The 17633-nt window shown below is 34.9% G+C and overlaps 1 protein-coding gene and 1 long non-coding RNA gene across 3 annotated transcripts in view; one reads left to right on the top strand and one right to left on the bottom strand.

Annotated features, from left to right (window-relative positions):
- Impe1 (Ecdysone-inducible gene E1) overlaps positions 1-8851 on the top strand; it is a 38693-nt gene extending 29842 nt beyond the window's left edge. For both annotated transcript variants that reach the window (XM_077406376.1, XM_077406377.1), the window contains exons 4-8: positions 635-925; positions 1914-2135; positions 2306-2719; positions 4972-5226; positions 6928-8851. In XM_077406376.1, the coding sequence (XP_077262502.1) occupies positions 635-925; positions 1914-2135; positions 2306-2719; positions 4972-5226; positions 6928-6947 (1202 nt within the window). In that variant the 3' untranslated portion in view covers positions 6948-8851. The remainder of the gene's footprint in view (positions 1-634; positions 926-1913; positions 2136-2305; positions 2720-4971; positions 5227-6927) is intronic.
- Positions 2750-5826, bottom strand: LOC143897568 (uncharacterized). Its single transcript, XR_013256952.1, has 4 exons — positions 5522-5826; positions 4896-5234; positions 3373-3900; positions 2750-3013 (listed from the first exon to the last, which is right to left on the bottom strand). It is a non-coding gene; the product is annotated as an uncharacterized LOC143897568 (long non-coding RNA).
- Positions 8852-17633: the final 8782 nt, after the last annotated feature.

Raw genomic sequence — 17633 nt, 5'->3', positions numbered from 1 at the left:
TTGCTTACTTAAAATAAGAAAAGATTATAAAATAATTGCAAAAAGTTAAAAATTACAAAAAATTTATAATCAATTAGAGAAAAAACACTATTTACAGTCCGTTCTGGATCTTGGCTGGATTAGCTTAATAATTATTTAAATATTATATATATATTTTATATATAATATTTTTTTTCCAATTTTTTAAACTGCGTTAAAACTCTTAAAACAGTTCTTTGCTGGAATATCTACGTACTGAAATCGATAATCGATTTAATTTTTTACGCTACTAAAAGCATCTTTATTTAAATCACTGTAAAAAATTTATTGTGAAAATATATCACCACAATCAAAGTTCGAATCTGGACCTCCATCTCGTGACGGGCATCTTTACTAATTCGACTACTCAGATATGAGGTAAAAATTGATAATAGTGAGAATAAATACAGGCTATTCATTTATCAAAATTTTTTTATACTTTTCTTATCAAGAAACGTAATTTTTTCGCGGTAAGTTAAGAATTACGGGTGTAACTTCATGGTGGATCTCAATAGGTAAAAAGTCTTATTCCTCTATATAACAATGGTTCTTGGCAAACGAAATTGACTCGTAGTGTGCGCAAATTCGTAAACCGAGAAACGAATCTAATTTGCAGCGGCCAAACTCGGCGAGGTATGCTACGAGCACGCTCACTGCCGTCTCTGGGATCTCGAGTCGCACTGCGATTTTCTCATTCCGGACTTATTCGGTCGCTGCCAATGCACCGCTCCGATGCGCCGCGAGGGGAACGTGTGTCGACTTGACAGTCTCGTGAGGCCTGCGCCGCTTCCGGAGCATCTACCTCCCTCTCAGGAGCCGATAATAGGGGAAGTCACTGAGAGCGAACGCGATAAGGAAACTGTCACCGAAGGACAAAAGGGCGAGATCGAAGGAGAACAAGATACAGGTATAATTAGAATTGGATCAACTATGCCATTTAGATCGTTATATTATAGAATTTATAAATGGAGTCAGTTCAGAAATTGATGAATAAATAATTAATATATGCATGAAGTAAAAGTATTTTACGTAAAAATTAATAATGCATTTTTCTATCATAAATATTAATTTTATCCATGACTCGAATAAGTATTAATGTGTCCAAATTAATAAGCACATTAATTTGAAAAGAATACATGCGCGAGGAAACTATTTCTTATCAACAAATTTCAAGAATCATTCTATTCTAGACAGAAATTAGTTTAATTATATAGAAATTAATTATATATTAATATTTTATTTTGTATAATGTTTTTTTACTTTTTTAGAAAAAATTTGCTCCCAGTATTAAAAAAAATCTTGTATTTCCTTGTGTGAAAACAGAGCTTTGAGATTATCACGTGAATTGTATTCTAAACTTTGTATACTCCATCGAGTGCCGCAAACTTGTAACGAGCTAACACGTGATACCTGACTTCTCTATAAGCCACTTAACATTCTCAGAAAGTAATCCTTGAACGCGTACGTTGTGCGGGGAATCGTATCAGGCTGCATCATCACCTGTCCGGGTTTCACGCGCCTTTTATCCGATATAATCAGCTTTTCCGTGCACACGAACGCAACGGGAATTTGCGAGACCGAACGGTCTCGTAATCCGGCCCGAATGTGCTCGAGCGGATTAAACGAGATGAGGCGATTCGCATTCTTAATTAGCGCGATCATTAACGAAACACGGCGAGTGGCATCTTTCTGCGAACGCGTGCAAAAAAAACCTACACGGAGATCACAAGTGATCCCCACACGCGATATTTCATTATCTTCCATTATCACTTTCAAAGATTTTCCAATTGCGTTATATACACGACGAGCGCGTTAATTAGGTGATAAATATACTATGATTATTAGCTGATATTAATTATGATTATAAGCGATCCAATATCTTCTCTCTTGGATAGGTGTTCAGATATCTTGGTTAAAGAACGCAACGATGCTTCTGTCGACGGAACCGCCCAGTCAATTGATACCGGTGAATATAGTGACGAGGCCGTCATTGAGCTTAAGACCCGGATCCAACAATCGTCCCGGGCCAAATGAGCTTCCTGACGATGACGATGCTGTCGTTATCGAAGCAGAAGTCACCGAGCTCGCTCATGTTACGACGACCTCAACAACTTCCGGTAAGATTTACCGCTTTTATATTTTAAAAGATATATTCTTTTGTGACAAAAAGTTATCAGACCACCACACCAGACGTATTTAAAGTATAAAAAATTGGCGGATTAAAGTTACGGGATTTCGATTCTGGACTAACAGTACACAATTCAATTTGATTTGTTCTGTCTTTCAGCGCCAATAAAAACGGACCGTCACGAGAGCGGTGCGATAATGACGGCCGTCAGTCTCGGGCTATCGTGCATCACCGATCTGGAGTGCCGTATGGCCGATCCGATGTCGCGGTGCATCGGCGGCGTGTGCGACTGCAGCTTGCCGACCAACGGCAGTTGCAGCTCGCGGCGGACCGGCTGCGCGCCAGGCACGTTCCAGTGCCGGTCGTCCGGTAGCTGCATCAGCTGGTTCTTCGTCTGCGACGGCCGCGCCGATTGCTCCGACGGCTCCGACGAGGAGTGCACCGGTCCTCGCTGCCCGGTCCAGTCGTTCAAATGCAACGACAGTAATGTCTGCATATCGAGGTCCGGACTGTGCGACGGCAACCGCGACTGTCCTCGCGGCGAAGACGAGATCGGCTGCAATAATCGGCGAAGTTGGTATTCTTCCGTGCCTTTTCCATGCTCATTTCTTTTGTAAATTATATTAAGGGGGTAGCCTGGTGTAAAACGCCAAAAACAAGCTCTTTTTCTGGATTTTTTTAAAAAGAAACTACTTAATATATATTTTTGCAATTAACATTGTTTATTGTGTACATATTGAAATGTTCAAATTAATTTTTTTTAATAAATATATGTAAATACACAAGAGTTATGCGATCAAATACGAAGGTGGCTTCAAAAATTCTTTTTGAATGGCGTACATACACTCTAGCATCCCGTAGAACGATCTAAAACCAAAAAAAAATTTTTTGTAAAGTTTATGAGTAGTTTCTAGTTATACCTAAAACATGATTTTTTTTTATCATAAAAAATTTAAAAATAGTGGTTTAAAATAATTTTTGTTTTTTTGCATGAATTTCGCACTTTCTTTTGTTTATAACTTTTTTTAAACAAAATTTTTTGTACATATAGGTATAAGTTCAAGGCAATTTAATTACCTTTAATTTAAGAAAAAATGGTCTGGATCCATCAAGAATATTTTGAGTTATCGTGTACGCCAATTTCAAAAACATGGTTTTGAGAAAAACGCGTTTAAATTTTTCGAACAAGAAAAAAGATTGATAAAAACTTATTATTGTTGATTTACCTATACTTTTTGGTCAATCTGCTATCGCCTGCACCATATAATATTCCCTCAACTTCTTCATACAGCTCGTTTTGCTCCAACAGCCGTTGTTTATGTATATTTTTTAGTTCGCAAGCAATGCTTTTACTTCGACGATTCTGCGAGGTCGTACGGCTATTATTAATTTTGTCGGCATAATCTCTGCATGCTGTCCCAATAACTATTTCCAAGTCTGACATTATGTTTAGCACTGACAGATAGCCTTCGTTAAATATTCCAGCTGCTATGTAAGCAGCAATTTCTATGATCTTCCGGCCGCAGTGGAGGTGTTTTGGAGCAACTGCCCAATCTTTTTTTCCTTGGCCTTGATGATCGAAACTGCTTTTTTTTGCTTCTTTTCGGATACGTAGACATGTTTGAATTAAAAAAACTCGGCACAAAACAACAGAAAACACGTCCACAAACGCTAACGGTCGAACTGTGTTTCTAGTCGAACGGCGTCGGTAGTCGGAATATACATTATAAACACTCATTTCAGCCCGCTAAAATCTAAATGCATGTTTAGGGTTTAGGGAGCGTATTCTAGAGATAAAATACTATCGATTTAAGCAAAAAAATATTTGATTTTTTTAAGCCGCTACACCAGGCTACCCCCTTAAGATTCAAGCGTTTTTTGACATGCATATACAGAAGCTGAAAAGACGTGATCACCAATACTTTCGATTTTTGACTTTTTTCCGCGCTATTGAGGTAATTTATATGTCATCTTAAGATTAAAAATGCCTTCTCTCGATCATATTGATCAAAAAAAGCACTTTCGAAATCTTCGAAACAAATATAAATAACAGCTGTGCATAATGGCTTAAGATTTCACACCATCGCACATATCGAAAACAACTTTGAAAATTATGGGACAAAATGAAATTCGTTTTTAAAGAAGAATTGATTCCGAAGTCTCCAGATGCAACCCTGATAAATTATTTCGTTCTGGAACTATTTATAATAGAGCTGCGAGAGAAAAAAGTTCAAGCTATGACGGGGTCTCAAACACGCTAAGAGGTCCGGAGAGAACTTTCTCAAGAATTAATCAATAAAGCTCTCCTATCCTGGACTAAGCGATTATTAAAAATCTATAGGGCAAGGGAGAATGATATCTAAAAAAAAACTGTTAAAAAATATTAATAAATATTAACGCTCATAATCGCGTTTTATCATTCTCTATAGTTAGAAAAATGATCTCTTAACGGAGGTCATTTTTTATCGTAATTATATTGTCGTATATTTCATTGGGTTGATTCATGAATAAGTTCCGTTTTACTTAACAAACTAAATTTTTGTATTTAACAAACGTTATAACAGTATAAATATACTGATTCGTAAATGATACATTCTTAATTATTTGCAACAGATAAAATAATCAGATACCATGGGTAATACTATTGTTTCGCAGAAGAAGTGATTCAGTAGCAGTAGCATATAGCGGAACGCGTATTTATAAATCTCGACCCAATACTTACTTTTCTGAGAAAAAACAAATGTTTTACCTTACACATTCCATGTATTTCACATCTCCCTGATATTTCACTTTAATTTATACGTGAGATTTCTCGACCTGTGCAGAATGTCCCGAGGGCGCGTTTAGATGCAACAACGGTCAGTGCCTGCCGGCGTACGAATTTTGCAACGCGGTGGTCTCCTGCAGGGACGGCAGCGACGAGCCCAGGGGAGCGTGTAGGACGCGCAACCGCGGCCGAACCACCTCGAGATATTGTCCGTTCAGATGCGACAATGGAAGGTGTCGTTCCGACGCAATAACTTGCAGTGGCCGGGACGGGTGCGGCGATGGTTCCGACGAGAAACACTGCAGCGTCTGCAGTAAGTACCTTTCGTGAAAGAAGAGAGATTTAAGACGTGACGAAAAATGCGCTGTAAAGTCTCAGGAGATCATCTGACAATATAAATAAAACAGAATTTTGTCGAAATCGGCAAAATCTAAATTCGCGGAGTCTTTCTCGAATATATTCTCTGCAATTACTAATTACGATCACTTATCCGTCGAGTCTCTTGGACTTGCAATCAAACAAGGTCGCAGATTGTTGAGAAAAACACTATGCGTTAAAATTAATCGCCATTTATGTGAAAACATCTTTGAAACAAACGTGAGAGATACCTCTTTCCGCGCTATTCACAAATAAATAAAGCGTTGTTTATGAAAGTAGCTTTTTCTTTCCCTGAGACTCTTATTCTCAACGATCGCGATCTTATTTACATTGGACTCTTTCAATACGCGTGACTCCAGGATAGTAACCGTTCGCGATTCGACGCATCGAGAGGCCGTCGTTAGATCTGTGCGCACTCCTTCACTTCCTAGAACCTAACGCGAGGCGGAGTCACTCTCGCGTGTAATTAGAGCGGGATGCATCGATTACGTTGCTATCTTCTGCAATAATCTCCACACACATCCGGAAGAATACAGTGAGAAATTACATAAATTAATTAGTCATAAACGAACGTGTGTATCCTGAGACGGAAATAATATACCCGATCAAGATAAGAATGATAGGCCAGTCAAATTAGACCAAAAAAAGGCTTCTGGTATGAAAGTGATGCGAACTTTTTTATTCCTTTTTAGGCGTGTTGGGGGTATTTAGAAAAGCTTATTTTATGATTATGAATGACTAACCCCTCATTTTGTAGCTGAGGGGTTAGTTATTCATTTTTTATCAACATTCGCCGAGTTATTGCAAAAAAACAAAAATTTTGGTTCCCCTAAAAAATAAAATTTTTGCGGTTTTTTTCATTTATCTTGTTTCGATTAATAGATAGCACTTTTTCGCTCCTGAGAAAGTTGTGAGGCTTGAAAAATGAAAAAAATGAGCGGTGACTTGTTCCGATTCGTCAAAAATTGGTTCCCCCTCCTCCCCTAAAAAAAACTCTGGGTTTCATAATACGACAACTCAAAAATAAGCTTTTCTAAATACCCCCAACACGCCTAAAAAGGAATAAAAAAGTTCGCATCACTTTCATACCAGAATGTCTAATTTGACTGGCCTATATGACCATTCTTGTGAACAATAGCCGCTGCAATAGCAGAACCTAGTCGAATATTTGCAGGAAAAAGGAAAAAGAGAAGAGAAGAGACATTTACGATTGTTTGTTTCTCGTTTTAGGCATCCAAAATAATAAACAGTATTTCGGTTATTTTATCTGACAAAAGGAATAATCGAACAATAAACAGAAAACGCGTCATCTTTAATAAAATATAATTAATGTCCGCGAAAGAATAATTTATGCATAATAATCTGTTATTAAAGTAAATTAAAGAAAAGATGAGAGTTACATCGTACGTAACATTGTAACAGCTAAATGAGAAACTCAATTTTTAGTTCGCTTTTTTTGCTAAGTTCATTGAGAAACACGCACAACGTCGAACATGCTTGAATAAACAATCATAATTTATTTCTTTTCGATCGTTGATTGTATTCACCGCTTGCGGCTTATCATTCTCAGCGTGGGTGCGTTGCTCTAAATTAATGTTTGCGACAGGACGCCGATTATCAAGCAAACATGTTGCAGGATGCGGCGCAACGATTTAATCTCGACCGACCGATCTTCTCGTCATATCGTCCGACGAAAGGAAAAAGAGAGAGAGAGAGAAGCAAAGAGGAGCAAATCACCAACCGGCTCGTCGATGGTTTCGCGAAGTAAGTGCCTGAGAATTGAGTAGACAGGCGCAAAAGTAAGTGTGACCAAAGATCGTTAAGCCGTATCGCGGTGACTCCGGCTTTCAATGCTTCGCGATTTCGAGACTGAAAGGACCGTTTTTTTTCTTCGAGAGAGCCGGGAGCCGGGTACGACTCCGGCACCCAGAACGAACAGAGAGAATTTTCCGTCGCGCCTATTGCGCGAGATCTCGCATTAAGTCGAACCGGGCCAGTGACCGCCGCCGTAGCGAGTCGCGCTCCCAGGAGGAATGATTGCGCTCGTGTAATAATGAGACTTAATCGCGTATAGTAATACCGTAAGACACGGGTACAACTTGCACCAAGGATTAACTTTGGTCGCCCCGTGACGGATAAAACGCGTACTCAGGACTTATCTTTGAAATATTTGGTAATAGGTAGGAGTAGGATCAAGTTTAATATGTAAAAAAGGAGTCAAATTTAATAATCAAGTTTCATTTTCTATAGTTTCTATTCTATATTCGAATAATATTCATAAGAAATAATATTTCATGTAGGTATTGCACTTGCGAAGTAACCGATCTCGAACAGTTAATTTCGAATCTTAGAGTACTTGCAGGATTCGAAATGTACTTATAAGTAGTTTCTATCGTAGAGAATCGAATCTTTTATAAGTTGTACTCGAATTCTAAGAATAAAGTTGTTACTTTAAAAAATATATAAATGTGTAAAGATTTTAAATAACTTTTATTGTATATTTTTATCATATTTAATTTCAACGATTAATAATCTAATATTTGTAATTATCAAGAAAATAATAGTTGTAATAATATTATAATAATTGTCGCTCTATACAAACGATTTGATTTGAAGGAACATAAAACTTCTAGTAAAAAGTGCTCATAAAAGATTCGAATATATTTAATCCAAGTTCGAGTCCACTTGGAAATAATACTCTTGTTTTTTAAAGTATTGAAGAGAGGATTCGCGAATCTATTTCGTCCAAGATTGAGTCTACTTAAAAAATACTTTTATTTTTCGGAATATAATTATAGAAAGTTCAAAAACTACACCAACAGATTCGAATCTACTTGTAAGATACTTAATCTCGTCGCTAGCAATAGATTATTGTATATGTCCGAGATCCCTACTTTAATAAATAAAATTAATAATATAATAGAAATTTTTAGATATAAAGATATGATTAATATTATTATGTTATTTGAGAGAGATGCTAAATTGTGTCTAAGCCGTAAGATAAACCCTGAGTACCATTTCATATATGTCAAACAATAATTTTAGAAACGTTAGACCATTCTAATTGTAAGACGAAGATTCGGAGTTTCGAGTATATGTTGCACCATGTATTTAGCACACGGAAGACGCAATATCGTAAATAAAGTCATACACTGGCAATATCATCTGCATGTAGCATTTAGAAAGATAGTCCAAAACTATAAGTCTAAAACATCGCATATACATATATTCCAAAAATCAATATTATCCTGCGAAGCGTACCAAAGTGATAATACGTCTTCCATTTGAATCTCAATGACGCACTTTATTTATTAACGTAAATATTAAAAGTCGCTCGAGGAGAATAATAGATATTTCATAAATGTCAGAAGTGTACAGATAATATAAAATTGTCGAAGCAACAAGACTATAAACAATTACTTTTGTACAATTTTATCAATTATTATTTCGATAGGACATCTGACGTGTTTCATATATTTATCTTGTAATCCACATTGTACGTATCAAGACACGAAATAATATGTAACTTAATAAATTCTAATAAAATATAAAAATCTGTTTTTATTGTATATTTATTATTATTATAATAATAAAAACTACCTTTTTGTCCACAATTGTAACGTGTCACTTCGGAATTTTTCCATATTCAAAACATGATAACAAAATAATTAAGTCTGTACGTTTTAAAAGAATTAATATATCGGTTACGAGTGCATTTTGCAGCACGTAGCAAGCGTGAATCTTGTTAGCGAGTCACCGATAATTCGTATTGCAAATGCGACGACAAAGGTAAGGATTTGCATTAAAAATTGTCTCATCGACGACGTCGACACATATAAAGACTGCTTTGTTTGGCGACGAATAAAAACAATACAAAATAATCGTATGAAATCAATAATGAGCAAAAGAAGCAAAATCCCAATAAGTTGAATAAATTGTCGACAATGAAGGAATATATTGTGTTGATTATATTAACCGTTAATTGTGCTTAATTGTGGATTACTTGAATATTCAAAAACACGAAAATTACAACATTCTGTGGGATAATACGATAAAAGCAAATGGAAAAATCTCAACATTGCGTGCTTCTGTGCAGTCTAATGTCGGCCGATGTTTCTGCGGCTGATGTTGGTCCCGGGCAATTCCGCGACTGCGTGTCTGGCTTCGCTGGTGCTCGTCGATAACTGCCCGCACGATATATCTTGGAACGGCGCGGCGTACACGTGCCGCAGCATCAGGTACGATACGTCCAGCAAACAGATTTTAACTCTAGAGTTCTAGATCATCACGCAGTGGTTTAAACTCTTCCATCTTCGGAATCTGCGGTGAAACTTTAACTTTTTTTTTCCAGAAAAAGTAATTTTGTATATTCAAAATTGTTTGAACAATATTTCAGTATATGTTTTCGAGAAATGCTTGTAAATTATATATTAGGTAAAAAGAAAATTGGAGATAATCGAAATTGCCGGACCACAGTGTATAATACTCGAGAGTTAATCTTATTGATAGAAGCCAGTACCGTGCGTGCTTTTTAAGCTACTACATCCACGCTTTTGTAGGATGAAAGTTAAATTAAGTTAAGTTTAATTAATTTTCGACCATAATTGCATTTGTGTCTTTTCTTATCACATTTTGACTTTTAATCCATCCGGATCGTTAGAGCACAGACCGACGGACGTTGAGATCTCATTTTTCATCCCGTTAATGTTGAAAGTTCGCAACGCAGAAATTAACGTGACGCTTATTAATAGCACGACTGGAGGATTAATTGTGTGATTTGTACGTATATCTTTTTGTAATTCCGCTTTACTTCTTCATGCCAAATAACATGGTTGATTAGGATAACGGAGATATCGAGTCATATTTCATATAATTGTGATAATTGTCGTTCGTTAATGATTTCGTAGTTTGATGAAATTTTACAGTTATCACTTTTTATAATTTTTCTAAAAAATTAAAATTTTTAGTAACATAAAATTTACTTTTAAACATACTTAAATAGATAAGCAAAAACTAATGTTTTTCAAACAAATTATGAGTACTCTGTTACACTATAATATAAAAATTAACGAATAACAAGGAAAAGTGCGTGGGCTTTGAGAGTCAAACACGGTTAGTTGTGCATGAGTTAACATTGTGTAACATTGAATTAATAATTTAAATATAAATTATAAATCGTACGTTTTGGCTCTACTTGAGCCATCTCTAGCGACGAGGTAATAAATTAAATAATCTCAAGCTCTCCGATGAGCATAAAGTGAGTATTTAAAAATTGAATGTACAAAAATATTGTAAGTTTCAAGAGGAAATATGAGAAGAACTCTGCTAATATTCATAGTCTACAAAATATTCGGACTAGAAATAAAAATTGAGGCCAACCGACAAAGAGAAATAAAATTTACTCACAAAACCAAGTCTAGAGAATACGAGATTCACAAAGTGAAGCCTAATTAAGAAAGACATCGGAAATTAAGATAATTTTTAAGCGGCGAAATAATTTTTAATTAATAATTTGTATTAAATTATTAATTAAATGTTACAAACCGCGTTTGACTCTCAAAGCCCACTTTTTCTTGTTACTCCTTAAAAATTTTATTATTTTAGTAACAAGAGATATATATTTAATATAGTGCTCTTAAATATCATTTATAAGCAATGATATTTTATAAACTTCAACATTGGACAATATTCCGATATCATGTTCGTTCCTATGTTAGTGCAATCTTGTATAACTACAAATTACATATTAAAACAATTTTAATTTTTAAAATCAAATTACAGTGCGGTTAATCGATCAGAAATTAAATTAATTAATTAACAATCCAATTTACAGTCTTATTTACGTAAGATTGAATTAACCAAAGTTAGCGATATCTCATATGGCGTAATCCGTAACCTTTTGACTTTAATGAGAATCTCACATCAGAATCTTGCAGAGAACGTCGAACAAACAACATAACTTACCGTGAACACCTCATGCACACGTATTCATATTGTATTCATGTTGTATTCATATTGTATTCTAGCATTAAAAATAGACGTATTGCAAGCGACTGAATATTTTATATTGATCGGAGTAAGGATTCAAAGATACGTGAACCTGGAACCCCACTTAAAAAAAAATGATTTTTCAATACAGAAAATAATAGTATTTCGTTTGTAGTTAATTGTAGTGAATTTACTTTTGTTTGTAGTTGTACCGTTTGCGTAATAGTTGCGTGTGAACAGTTCGCCAACTGTTAACTTTGTTAATTATCAAGATTTCTTAATTTTGTTTGTTCTATATGATTCAGAATCGTTTGTAGTTATTTGTAGTGATTTTACTTTCGTTTGTAGTTGTATCGTTTAAAAGTTACGATTGTTTAAACAATTCGCCAAGAGTTCACTTTGTTAATTATTAAAATTTCCCAAATCTGTTTTTTTCTATGTGCTTCAGAATCGTTTGTAGTTGTTTGTAGTGATTTTACTTTTGTTTAAAGTTGTACCGCTTGAATAATAATTGTGTTTAAACAATTCGCCTAGAGTAAACTTTGTTAATTATCAATATTTCCCAAATCTGTTTTTTTTTCTATGTGCTTCAGAATCGTTTGTAGTTGTTTGTAGTAATTTTACTTTTGTTTACAATTGTACCGTTTGAGTAATAATTGTGTTTAAACAATTCGCCAAGAGTAAACTTTGTTAATTATCAAAAAGAACTGATAAACAAGATCAAATTTTGCATCGCAATGGATAATCTATAAAATCTATAAAATCTAATCTATAAAAATTCTTCTTTAAATCCTAAGAAATACGAACATATATTATCATTTATCCGAAATGGTGGAAAAGTTGCGAAAATGGTGCATTAAGATATTAGACTTTAATATTGGTTTACATAGAAACCAACTGTCCGCTTTAAAAGTATTTTTTATTTTTTTGATATTACAAAAAATATTTTTTCAGTTTATAATTTCTTTATTGATTTGAGATTTAATATTTATTTAATCCTTTTAAAACAATCTCAATAAATTAATAATAATAATAATAAAATCGATTACAGTTAATTATTAGAAGCAAGTAACCAGTGTTCACACATGGCATGTTACCTTGGAAGTAATACGTCACATATCGTGAGTTTTTTTTATGCGTGGCTACACTAAGGGCCATTTGAGAATACGTTAGCTAATCATAAATGTCATAAATAAAACAGTATTGGTTCATATTCAACTTAAAAAAAAGTTAATCTTTTATAATTCGTATAGAGCAGATTGTTGGTTTCTATGTATAAACCAATAATAAATTCTAATACTTTGAGATACGCTATTTTTACAACATTTCCACCATTTCTCGGATAAATGATTGTTATTTTCCTATTTCTTAGGATCTAAAAAAGGACTTTTAAAGATTAGTTTAGGTTCCATCAGGATGTGTGTGCAAAGTTTGGCCTTATTTACCGGTCATTCTTTCTCAAATCTGTTTTTTTTTTTTCGTGTGATTTACAATGACTTGTAGTTATTTGTAGTAATTTTGCTTTCGTTTATAATTGTATTATTTAAAAATTATGATTGCTTAAACAATTTATTAATAATAAACTTGATTAATTATCAAGTTTTTTTTTCAAATCCACTATTTCTATGTGACTTAAAATTGTTTGTAGTTGTTTGTAGTGATTTTGTTTTCGTTTGCAAAATTACTACAAATAACTACAAATCATCAAAAGACACGGTAGTGTCTCGCGCCAAGTACACGCGGAGCGAGACCGACCGTGACTCTTTTACGCGACGCGACGGGTTGCGAGTACCCGAGATGTTGAGATCTCGATAACGAGTGAACGAATCAAGTTCTAAGTAGGCTTGATCGATAGCTTGGGGTCTAATTAGGGGGGGGGTTTCTCTCATAATATTCCGCTACGTGCCCTACGAGCGGAGATATTGCGACGCAAAGTCCAAATGCGAAAATTTATTTTTAAGATACTCCTCCTAACGCCGACGTCTCAATATTATTATGATTATCAGAGAAACGTCCCTTTCACTTTTTCGACGCTGGCGGCGCAGGTATCGCCAGTTTCGATATCGCGCGCGTATTTCGAAATTAGGTCGATAGACTTATCGGTCAGGAGGAAGATTTATATTTACAATTAGGTAAAAAAAAATTAGGTATATATATATAATAAATATTGAGTCAACGGAAAAGAAGGTTCTCTACGCTTGGCAGAAAGTGCCGCTAGGGAATTTTTAAGTCGATTTTTATGAATCAAGCTTGAATTTGATGTCTATGTATCCCAGGTTGCCGATGACGAGGTCCAGATTAGTGCGCTTTATAGTTTTCGGTGTCCAGGTGTAATAATACGTTGAATTCGATGTCTACGTGTCCCAGGTTGCCGATGATGAGGTCCACATAGTGCGCTCCGTAGTTTTCGGTGTCTACGTGTATTAATATCTTGAATTCGATGTCCACGTGTCCCAGGTTGCCGATGACGGGATCCAGATAATGCGCTTCATAGTTTTCGGTGTCCAGGTGTAATCGTACGTTGAATGCGATGTCTAGGTGTCCCAGGTTGCCGATGACAAGGTCCACATAGTGCGCTCCGTAGTTTTCGCCGTTTTCGGTGTCTACGTGTATTAATATTTTGAATTCGATGTCCACGTGTCCCAGGTTGCCGATGACGGGACCCAGATAGTGCGCTTCATAGTTTTCGGTGTCCAGATGTAATCGTACGTTGAATTCGATGTCTAGGTGTCCCAGGTTGCCGATGACGAGGTCCACATAGTGCGCTTCGTAGTTTTCGGTGTCCAGGTGTAAGAATACGTTGAATTCAATGTCTACGTGTCTCAGGTTGCCGATGACGGGATCCAGATAGTGCGCTTCATAGTTTCCGGTGTCCAGGTGTAATCGTACGTTGAATTTGATGTCTAGGTGTCCCAGGTTGCCGATGACGAGGTCCACATAGTGCGCTTCGTAGTTTTCGGTGTCCAGGTGTAATAATATGTTGAATTCAATGTTTAGGTGTCCCAGGTTGCCGATGACGAGGTCCACATATTGCGCTCCGTAGTTTTCGGTGTCTCTTGAAATTGATGTCTAGGTGTCCCAGGTTGCTGATGACGAGGTCCACATAGTGCGCTTCATAGTTTTTGGTGTCTAGGTGTATTAATAACTTTAAATCTGAATGGGTGCGTTCAGCCGATACTCCGCTAGCCTAGCAATCGTGAGCAGTCGCTCGTTTTTGCTCGTTTCCTCTCTTTTTAATCCAGTAGGTCAAAAGAGAGGAAACGAGCAAAAACGAGCGACTGCTCACGATTGCTAGGCTAGCGAAGTATCGTCTGATCGCACCCAATGTAGAACACGTAGATATCAAATTCGAGGTATTAATACATGTAGACACCGAAAACTACGAAGCGCACTATGTGGACCTCGTCATCGGCAACTTGAAACACGTGGCCATCGAATTCAAGGTATTAATACATCTAGTCCGGTCAAATTCTACATTCAAGGTTACAATAATTCCGATAGAGCCAAAAATTCGTACGAATGTTTGGAACACCATTATAAATAAACTGTAAAAAGTCCCCATACATCCCGTGCCTGGAAAAAATTTTATTCAAGGTCAAAGGTGGCAAAAATGGGTTTTTTGTGTTTTTCAGCCGAATGGTAAGTTTTATCATAAAAATAGCTTAAACAATAATTGTAGATCGTGCAATTATCTATAATAATTGTCTCTATACTTTTTTCTGTAAGAGTCACCGTTTCCGAGATATAATCATTCAAAAAGTTGAAAAACGGTGTTCTTCATAATATGCACACGTTTCCACGCCACCTGTGAGGTAGTGTACTTGACGCGTTTTTTTTTAACGTGGTTTCCCCGGTAGGCCTATTCCACGAACTATTGTGACCGTATTTAATTCAGCATTATACTATTTAATAATAAAAAATGGAAAATGTTAAAAATAATGAGAGGTGTAAATTGTAATGAATTGGGTTAAATTATTGGTCTGATTCATAACCATCAAATACTTCTGCATCTTCTTCTTCTTCTTGTTCTTCATGTTGTTCGTCTTCTTCTTCTTCTTCTTCTTCCTCTTCCTGCTGAGTGCAAATAGATTGTTCCAAGAGCGATTCATCAGATGTTTCCTCGCTGATATTGTATGAACCCTCTTCTGATGGCGATTCAACATTGGAACACGACTGGCCTTGACAATTAGTACATGCTAATGAACAAAACAATCCAACTTTTTTACAGCCGCATTTAGCATTACATCCCTTTTTACAATTGCAAAAAATTGTGTTGAGAAGTTTTTCCGGTGCAGGTGGGAGTAAAGCTATTGAAACTTGTGTTACAGCTCCAGTGATGTATGTACGCGGCGTACTTATGCATATTATGAAGAACACCGTATTTTCAACTTTTTGAATGATTATATCTCGGAAACGGTGACTCTTACAGAAAAAAGTATAGAGACAATTATTATAGATAATTGCACGATCTACAATTATTGTTTAAGCTATTTTTATGATAAAACTTACCATTCGGCTGAAAAACACAAAAAACCCATTTTTGCCACCTTTGACCTTGAATAAAATTTTTTCCAGGCACGGGATGTATGGGGACTTTTCACAGTTCATTTATAATGGTGTTCCAAACATTCGTACGAATTTTTGGCTCTATCGGAATTATTGTAACCTTACCCCTATTTTTTGGGCTAATTTGACCGGACTAATCTGGACACCGAAAACTATACAGCGCCCTATGTGGACCTCGTCATCGGCAACCTAGGACACCTAAACATTGAATTCAAGCTTGATTCATAACAATCGACTTAAATTTCCCTAGCGGCAGAATTAAAATTATGTCGTGACATAATAAAAATCGCTGAATTAAAATTATGTCTAGACATAATAAAAATTGGACAAAAATTATGTCTAGACATAATAAAAATTGGATGAATTAAAATTATGTCTGACGTAAAAATAATTATCAAAAATATCGATACCTGAAGATATCGGTACATATACAGTTGCGAACAACATTCAGTAAGACACGCAAATAAAAATAAATAAAGAATTTTACAGTTAACGACTTATTAACATTAATCATGCTTTATTGCGATTATGTTTTATGTTAAAATTAAAAATATATACAAGGTGTACAACTAAAAGGGTTACAGATTATTATTTAAAAAAAACTGAGCAAAATATTAAATTGTTTTTTTTTTAGAAATAATAGTCCGTAACACTTTTAGCTTCACACTTTGTATTATATACTGTTTATAAGATTATAAGATATATTGTTTATAAGATTAAGATGCGTAACACTACAAAAAGGCATGATATCCGTACAAAATTACCTTTTTAAAAAGAAGGTAAAAAAGAGCGCCAAGTACACGCATAGTAGTGTATATGTTGTTACCTAAAAAAAAAGAAAGTGGTAGTATTATACCTCGAAAAAACCTAAGTAACAAGTGGTAGATCTTTATATCTCAAAAAATCTCGAAAAAATCTAAGCAGTAGTATCTTTATTTCCGAAAAATTATAACCCAAGTGATACACGTCACAAAATTATGTTACCTTATCAAAAAGAAGAGTCGCGCTGCAAGTGATCTATTACAATTACAAAAAAGAAATGATATCTCTTTAAATTAGAGCGCCAATTACAGAGAGAACATGTATATTGCCTCAAAAAATAATTGTTGCACTACTTTGAAAAATCTTTACATTGTGTCAATTAGAAAAGAATGTATAATAACAATTTTATAAGATTAAAAAATTTTATTTAAATTTAACTAGGGAATACAAGATATTTAAAATACAAAGTTATTTACATGTGTATTTTTTAATGGCCACAAAGAATTACAGAGGTAACAGTACAAAATAAAAATATTTTATTAAAATACATAAATTTTTCTTGTAAAAAAACTTGGCGCTGCTAGACCTCGAAATTTTAAATAAATAAATAAACTTATTCTATACTTAATTATAAGCCGCATTATCCGCCGTCCGCGTCGTCACGCACACCCATATCACTCACTCCCACATCCACGCTGATAATCATTTAATATTACTCCCATCGCATTCTTTTCTGAATTATTTTTATTTATTGTTGTCCTTATTTATTTAAAATTTTGAGGTCTAGCAGCGCCAAGTTTTTTTACAAGAAAAATTTATGTATTTTAATAAAATATTTTTATTTTGTACTGTTACCTCTGTAATTTTTTGTGGCCATTAAAAAATACACATGTAAATAACTTTGTATTTAAATATCTTGTATTCCCTTGTTAAATTTAAATAAAATTTTTTAATCTTATAAAATTGTTATTATACATTTTTTTCTAATTGACACAATGTAAAGATTTTTCAAAGTAGTGCAACAAT

The sequence above is a fragment of the Temnothorax americanus genome, unplaced genomic scaffold (genome assembly GCF_048541705.1).
Source record: "Temnothorax americanus isolate GAGA-0224 unplaced genomic scaffold, ASM4854170v1 Scaffold200, whole genome shotgun sequence".
Lineage (NCBI taxonomy): Eukaryota > Metazoa > Arthropoda > Insecta > Hymenoptera > Formicidae > Temnothorax > Temnothorax americanus.
This window is presented reverse-complemented; position numbering and strand designations above follow the sequence as displayed.